Source organism: Coturnix japonica, chromosome Z (assembly GCF_001577835.2).
Source record: "Coturnix japonica isolate 7356 chromosome Z, Coturnix japonica 2.1, whole genome shotgun sequence".
NCBI lineage: Eukaryota > Metazoa > Chordata > Aves > Galliformes > Phasianidae > Coturnix > Coturnix japonica.
Window position 1 is genome coordinate 28,823,201 of NC_029547.1, and position 8,785 is coordinate 28,831,985.

The window sequence follows — 8,785 nt, forward strand, 5'->3', positions numbered from 1 at the left end:
GCCGCAGGGTAGGCCATCCCAGCAGTGCCTGCGCTGGACTGAATGCACGGATAGCAAGGACAGCCAAGGACCACCATTGCTAGGTGGTGTTTCCAGATTACTTAATGAAGTCACAGCCTGATTAAGCCACATCCTTTGCATCTCTGGATGGCTAGGATAATAAAGACAAGCTCTCAGTTTCATTCAGATGCTGGTGTAATCTGACAGGCGCATTATGTACATGCCTAAAGAATGAAGAGTGAAGGGAAATATCAAGCTGCCATGAAAAGAAGATGGAACCATGAAAAATATTTGAATTATTGTATTTTGGGTCTGATTAATGATTTTGGGATATAATGAGCTGTGGCAGCCCTTGGAAACGCTAATTCTGCTGGAGTTGAAGTGATACTCATCTGCAGAGCATGCTTTTCATTAATTACACAGTGTGGAAGCAAGAGAAAAGCACTGTTTGTAGTTCTAGAAGTTCTATTTGGAGATGAACTAAGCTTAAATTGATCTATTGGTTACAAAAGCTAGTGACTTATTAGGTTAATTATGTTCAGGAAAGCGTGATTTTGTTTACTCTTAGCAGAAGGGGCATCTTCATTTTGGATACTGTTTATTTTCTGCTGAATTTTTAAATAATCATAAGGGGGGTTGGATTTGATGATCTCTAGAGGTCCCTTCCAACCCCTACGATTCTGTGATTCAGTGATTTACTTTTAAGACATTTCTCTAGAAACTGGAAATGACTGGTATATTCTTAGCAGCTGTTTGCATTATGATAGTTGTTAAGATCAGAACTGCAACATTTCTTATTAGTTCTTGCTTTTCAGAGTACTGCTTCTGTTAATGGTTCCTTTTTATTAAGGTATAAATGTATTTAATTCCTGTGGTTATCTCAGTGGACTACTCCAAGTCTAGAATGAGTGCTCATGAAAAGTGTGGCAAGAGTTTACTTTGTGCACGCTGCTTCTAAATGTCTTGTGAATTAATTGTAATATCTGAATGCATTTGAACCTTAATAATGCTGTAGTTTTAGTTAATATAATGTACTGTATGCTATCGTAGTAAAACTGCACAATAAAATGTTATATCGTGTTCATCATCTTTGTAAAAAATCACTTAACAAACTGCATAAATTTGTTGTGCATATAATCTCACAGCTGTTTACAACTAGTATGGAATGTGAGTAATATGTGACCTAATGGACCAAAGCCAAAACATCATATGCTTAGAATTGTTCCCTGCTTTATTTTCTTTCACAATAGCATGATAATGTAGAGGAGTATTAAGAAATAGTTTTTTTTCAGTTTGTTTTCTTTTCTTCAACAGGACACAACAAGCATAGAAAAGATGTCAAACTGTTGTGAAGATATGTAAGTGCTGTAAACTTTCTACATTTATTTGCTGAAGGAGTAGCTGCTTGTTTGATTGTGCGAGACAGGCAGGGAACTAAAGGCACTGTTTAAATTATTTTGTATGTTAATGTGCCCAACGATTCCTATCTCTTGCAGTAGCTCTCTAAGCCTGTAATAGTTGGCTTTATACAAAGCAGACACACATTATTCTTTTTCCTTCCTTACTAATAGATGAGTGGAATTGCATTTCCTTACAAAAATACAGATGAAAAACCACTTGCTACTGTGTTCTTGACATACATTTCATGGATTCAGAGGTTCTTCTCTGCTTCAGAAGTTACCTTTAGCTGATTGATGACATAGATAATTTGTTTTCTGAAGCTGTGTTTCAGCTGCAGGAAGCAGTAAAGGAAGTCCAGTAGTGGATCCCTAGCCAATGTGTATTGTTTTAGCTGACTGAAGTGCACCATGGGAGTGCTGTCTTTCACTAACAGTGCTGTCTTCTATAGATCGAGGCCCCGAAAGCCATGGCAGCAGACCTTCTCAGAAGTTTTTGGCACTCGCTGGAAGATCCTGTGGTTTATTCCTTTCAGACAGAGGCAACCACTGCGAGTTCCCTACCACTTCGCCAATCATGTCTAAACAGATGGATGGTGGGCACAGATGGGTCCTCCATGCTGGAAGTGTGTTACAGGTTTTATGATAATAGGACTATAACAGTCTTCAAGTCAATTAAAAACTACCCACCAATTGTAGACGTCACAGTATGTCCCAAGCTTTATGTTAATAGTGGTCTTGATTCTGTTCTGAAATTAATACATCTTTGTATGTTTACATTTAGATATATTCACTTTCAGATTAGCTTTACAAAAGGATTTTATTTGTCTTTGAAGTTAATAGTAAAAACAAATGACTGGAATGCAGTCTTATACTATTGTTTTGATAATAATGACTCCTGTCTTTTTTTTTTTCCTCTGGTAGGAAACACTGAAGTTTACATTGATTGTTAGCTTTCCCACTAAGTGTCTTGATTTTTTTATTTTTATTTTTACTGTTTTTATCTGTAGGTCTTTTAGATAATATTGAGGTCTCTATTTCTGCTGCATGTGTTTAAAATTCTCTTATACTGCCATTTATTTGTGATGCATGATTTTAACCATGCAGCACTGCACTATAAAAGGTAGCATTTAAAACAAGCAGATGTTTTCCTAAACTTTTATTGGAGAGGCTATTATAAATACATGTGTATGTTTATAAAGAGAGATCTTACATTTTACAATCATTCTTCTGAATAGATACAGTCTAAGTGGAAAAAATTAATGTATTTAAATCAGCAAAAGCTATGAAAATTGAAAACTCACGGGGTAAAATATGCAGATGCAAAGCATGTTTTCCCTAATACCCCAAGGATTTCTTCGCAATAATTCAACAACAACAACAAAATCATATGGTATGTATACAAGAATGACTACTTTTTAAAAATGTATATTTAATTTGTCAGTGTAATGTACCATGAGAAACAGTATATTATCTTTACAGTAATAAGCATTTTACATTTTCTCTTCCTTAGTCACAGTTAGCTGGAGTTGATTTAGGTGTTTGTAGATGGGAGGTATTTGTGAAAATATTTTAAACAAATTTATATATAGATACAGATATTTGCTATTAAGAGGGATAGGGTACTATACCTATGAACGATAGCTTGTTTTGGGCCCTTTATTTATGGAAGTAATTAACCAAAGAAAGCATCATTTATGTTGTGGTGAAATGACAATGATTCCCAAAACTGGCTTGACTTTTCTGGATCTAGAAAAAGAAAAATGTAATTTATGATAGCCTTGTATATCTGTACAAATGCTAGAATGAGGAACTGGAGATTCTTGAAAGTTCTGTGAATTTTCATGGGAGATTCACAGCTGCAATATCTCTAGTGTTTGTTGTCTAGTCTAATAGGACTAGGATACACCTTAAATGACAACCAAGTGACAGGGTAATTTTTAAAGGCAGAGACTCGGAGTATACAGCATGTAGTCTGAATCTGCAGAGAACCAAAGTTAATTTGCAAACAGTTCATTGAAAATGAAGGGCTAAATTGTCATGAATGCTATTCATAATGAATTTTTGGATCTTCCCTTTAAAACATTAATACAGTCACTGATTATGGTGGATGTTTCCTTTTTGAATTAACCGTTTTGATCATTAAAATTGCCACAAGAATCATCTTAAAATATCTTGAGTTTTAGCCTTTTATGAACTTTTTAACTTTTGAACTGACTTTACTTCCCTTCTCTCTTTAAAAATAAATACAAATTTTGAGCCTTAAATTCAACTGTTCTTTGTCACTGCATTTAGAGATATGACTTCAGAATTTAAGATAGCAATTGGCAGCAATACATTAAGAAAAGTGAGCTTGAGGTAAGTGGATGAAAAGGCTAGACTAGAGCTTGAAATGAAGAATATCTGTATTTGTTATAATTCCTGTATTCACTTTTCCTTGGAAGGACTTCAATTACTATAGTCTCTGTAAAGCACTTAGGTGAATAATAGCAGTCAGTTTTGGTTTATGTGCCAATGATGAGATGAGAAAAACTCTGTTTTTGATTTTAAAAGTTTTTCATGCTAATCATTTTTCATAGCAGGTCATTACACTTTGGTGCTTGTAAAGGGAGAGGATCAAGAATATGATTATTCTTGATACATTTGTGATAGGGGCATATATTTTATTCCTTCTGTTTTCTGATATCACTGTCTGTGTTAACTGTACATAGAGAACCAATTCTATAAATACAGAATCCTCTCAACTCTGGGAACCTCAGTTAAATTTTTTTACATGATATATACAATGAAGTAACAAGACCACTGAATGTTACCTTTTCTGTGGGGATAAAATTTTGACTCTGATCCTGTATTCTTATAAAAAGATGAAATATGAAACAGAAAAATCTGTCCTGATAAGGCACAGACTGGGGATAAACATGCTCTGAGTGGATAACAGGGCATGCATACAAACATCCTTGCACTTTTTCTCATGGTTTACAGTTAATGCTGATGAATATTTAGGCTTGAGACATTAGCATACATTATGTCTCTGAGGTTGAGTAGTGTTTTCAGACAGTAGTCCGCCTAGCTAATTCTGAAGTGTGATGTAGAGCCTTTCCTCTCTTATTCTCGAAGTGCCCTCTTTTGGCCATATTCAGCAACGACGGTTGGCTCTTGGCCTGAAAAAAGGATGGTGTGCAGCTGTCATACTTCATTACTGCACAGTGGTTATCTGGAGCAATAATTGCACGATTTGGGTTTGCGTCTGTGCTAGTGGAGAGGTGAACATCACAAGACAAGACTGCATCTCAAGTAGACACTGTGTTGGGCCCGCATCAAATGTTGTGTAGCATGTGGAACTTTTCTAGAAAATGTTCAGAATCAGTTGACTTTTCTTTCAAACAATAAATGTGAAATTAAAAACTGCATTCTAAAGCACTTAATCAAAGCATTCTACTTGGATTTAATCTAAAGTTGAGTGAGCGTGAAGGGAAGATTCATAAAACAGCGGAAGAGAAGACGGCCAATGCTTTGATTTTTTAGCAAAGCTTACTGAGTTGAGTGAAACTGAGAAGAGCAAGTATTTGCAGTTTGAGTACCCATGCCATCACTACGCAAGTCTTCTAATGTTCGTTTTACAGTTGTCAAGTTTTAATCAACTATTTATGCCTTTTCAAAACAATGAAAACATTTTGTTTTATTCCACCAGGCCACTATACACCAATGTAAGGAATGTAGGGGGCAAAGACAAGATTTCAGTAGTACTGTGAAAGAGAATCTTTTCCATCTTTGCATTCAGCTGAAACAAATGATGAATTTCTGGTAACATGAAATGGTAATTAACGTAAAGGACCTTTTTGTAGCACATTATATACTGTATTTTTCCAGCCTTCCAACCAGTAGGGCATCACTTATAGCAGACTACCACTGTCTTCTGTATTTGCTGTTGCTGACACTTCAGATGTATTGTTTAACTTTGTCATCTCCAATCTTTGTCTTCAATATGGACTTAATATTGCTGTTGCTAAACATAAGGAGGTGATGTAGCCTTATTGGAACATTATCACAAAGACAAAGCTTAGTCCTGTTAACTGACTTTTCTCAATTTCCCAACTGGACATATCATTACATTCCTTAAAAGTGTTTTGTTTGCTACAGTCCTGATTTCCAATCAACAAAGCTTAATATTACTTCCAGTAGTGGTACTAGAATAAAAACTAAATATACTTCCACGCTATCTGCCTATGAAGACTCAGTTGCATAAAACAGTGTGGTTATTCATTAGTACCACTGTGTACTTCCCATTCAGTATTATTTTTACAGTTTTGATATGTGTGCAAGAATAACAGATTGATCTTTTTTAGTACTGTGTGTAAGAAATACATTTGCAGTCGTAATCGTTCAATTGGCTGAGAGGTAACTGTCAGAATACAAAGGTGCTACTCCATTTTTTTGCATTTCAAGAAACTACTAGATTTGCTTCAGCACTGAAATCTCAGAGTCCAGAGACAGATTTGAAAATAATGAGGGGTTTTGTCCCACTTCATTCACATCATTACCCTCAGAGAATGCTCTGTTTTTTCCTGCCCTCTCTATAGAAATATAAGAAATATATCTTATAAAAATATCTTAAACATTTTGAATCAGCTGTGGGCACCTGGCACAGGTTTTCAAGTCTTGGTTACTCTTCATCTTCGTATGCTGCAACTGCTAGAGGTAGGGGCTCATTTTACCACATTTTGAGATTATCCATCAATGTCTCTCGAATTCTGTGTATGCTACTAATGTGAAGTCATAAAGAACCTTCTCAAAATGATGTCCTGTATCTCTAGAGGCTTAATTTTCACTTTGTCTTATGCAGGAGACTTGCTTTAGTTTGGGTAAGTTAGTTTTCATGTTGGAAAATAAGTCCTGACTTAGACCTAACAGCACTGAATTGTTATGTTTGAAAAAGAGTTTAATTTTAAAATAACCTCAGTGTGTGGCTTACATGTTGAATAGTTTTTCCAATAAAATCAGGATGGTAACGATTTCTCATTTTCTTTAGACCTTTTAAAAGCATTGGCTTGATGTAAGAAGAAATTATCCTCAGGAGAAATTCTCCTTATGATTTATATTAGAAACCAGACCTTTTTAGGCTGACTGTTGTCTCATTTACCCAGTCAAAATCACTTCCATTGTAGTGAATTCAGTACTACATGAAAGTTTCTGCTTTGAATGACTTCCCTACATTCACATGCCCTCATTTTCAGCTTTGATAGCTCTTTTCATAGCTTTCTGCAGCACATAGCAGCATAGACTTGTTCTACTTAAAGCCACATTCATTCTGGACAGAATGGATGCTCTGGTAGAGTAACTTGGGCAGGTATAGAATTATAAAGTGACACGTTCCTACTCATTATGCTGTTTGTATCAGAAAATAAATACCATTGTTACTAATACACAGTACATACGGCGTGTCATTTTTCTACTACATTTTACATTTGTGCTTTTTAAGTTTAATAGCTTTAATAGTTAAGACTGCATAACATATACTCAGAGTTGCCTCCTGCATTACTAAAGATAAAAGAAAGTAATTCTTGTATGCTAGTGAATCTAAATTAGTAAAAATATAAGGACTTTAAAATGGATTGAGTCATAGAGGTGCTGCTTGAGTTTTCTTTTGGAAAGAATCAGCACTTACAGCATTCACTCAAAGTCACACCTTCTGAATACTTCCAAATGTGTTGTTCTTCAAAAGATTTTTATGCTACTTTTTAGGGGTAGGGCATTTGACCATCAAGACTCATACATGAACTTGCACCTGTGAGCTGTGTTCAGCCTAGGACTTCCGTCTTGCTGAAATTTCTCAATGGCATTTGATGTCCACTTTTCCCAGCTGCAATGGAATATGATTAAAGTCAGCACTTGCAACAAGGGTCACATAAGAATTGCCTGTGTAACTTTAAGAATAATTCCAGCTTACCTTGGAATACATGTAATAATATAACATATTTGAGTTAGAATAATCTAAAATTGTAATATAATTGTAATTTCTGTGTGTATGGGTGAATAGGTATTTCTGTGTAGATTCTAAAGACTGACATACTGAATGTCACAGTGTAATTTAAAGATCGAAAATTATTGCTGTCTCCTTAATGGCTTCAATCCGGGTGCCAGATAGTAAAATCATACTGATTTCTACAAATTATTACTCTGAGTTATGTAACTCACAAATGGTTGTATGATTGACTAATTTGCTTTTGTTTAATCTTGAATGTTTTCAAACAATTCTGAGTAGCGTTTACACTAAACTTATTGAAATTGTGAGGTCCAGTACAAGTTGAGAATGTATGAGGCTGAATAATACCAAAACAGAGATACATACTTCGGCATTATTTATTCAAATCTGGCATTATTAAATCAAATGTAAAAGTCAAAGAGTATGTCTAGCTGAGAAAGAAAGCATTATCCTAATTCACTTTCTTCAGTTTATTCATGTGGTGTTTCTGGTTTTGTTTTATTATCACGTTTTGGATTATTTTTTCATTCCTACTGAGATTTCTTATCTACTGTACTTTTTAGAAGTCTTCGTTTTAAATTAAAAAATAATAGTAATCTAAGATTCTTTTTCTCCTCTGAGTTTCTTTAACACTGATTTGGTTGTTCAACTACTTTGCTAATATGTTCTGAATCTGTTTTTATGGTTTCCCCAATTCTTTTTAAATAGCTGTCATTACTCAATACTTTTTGTTTTACAAGATTAATCTATAATCCAAATTGGTGGCTTTGGGAAACTAAAGTCTGATAATAAATTTCTTGTTATCTTTGTTTCTTTTCAAGCGAACGACTGGGTGTTGACAGAAACAAAGTCTTGTTTCAGTAGAAGCGTCTATGACAGCATTAGTTACAGCACTGGTTAAATTTCCTACTTCAGTAATTATGTCAATGCATTTACAGTGATGCATTGAACCTCCCTCACTTTTTGTCCTCTGACTTCTTGTATGTAATGTAAAATCCAACAAATCTGTAAGCAGGGGTGGAGGCAAGTGCAAGCACACAACATCAAGGCATTTTCTGGCATGTTTGTGTGAACCCTACTTGGATGGAAACTTATGCTGTAGGTATTACCTAAAACTTTATAAATTACTATTTATCAAATTGCAAAAATATGGATTTTTTTTTAAAAAGAACCTTTGGCTTGTATATTTTTGTACAGTGTATTAAACCTCTCATAATGATTCCTGGAATCCTTTTTCTATCTGAGCTAGTTAAAGGGATCTGAATTGCCAACATTTATGTTTCATATAAGTGCAGACTGGTGCCAGAGATGTCAGTGCAAAGAGAAAGCTCATACATTTTGGTTTCATTCATGTGAGTTATTAAATTTAGACGTGTAAAACAAAATATTAGTGACCACAAAAGAA

The 8,785-nt window shown here is 34.8% G+C and overlaps 1 protein-coding gene across 8 annotated transcripts in view; it reads left to right on the forward strand.

Moving 5' to 3' along the window:
* ZDHHC21 (zinc finger DHHC-type palmitoyltransferase 21) overlaps window positions 1-8,542 on the forward strand; it is a 42,183-nt gene extending 33,641 nt beyond the window's left edge. For 7 of the 8 annotated variants that reach the window (XM_015849011.2, XM_015849013.2, XM_015849012.2 and 4 more), the window contains 2 exons: window positions 1,315-1,358; window positions 1,850-8,542. In XM_015849011.2, coding sequence (XP_015704497.2) covers window positions 1,315-1,358; window positions 1,850-1,982 — 177 coding nt within the window. In that variant the 3' untranslated portion in view covers window positions 1,983-8,542. The remainder of the gene's footprint in view (window positions 1-1,314; window positions 1,359-1,849) is intronic. The other variant, XR_001552015.2, reaches the window with a different exon arrangement.
* The last annotated feature ends 243 nt before the right edge of the window (window positions 8,543-8,785 follow it).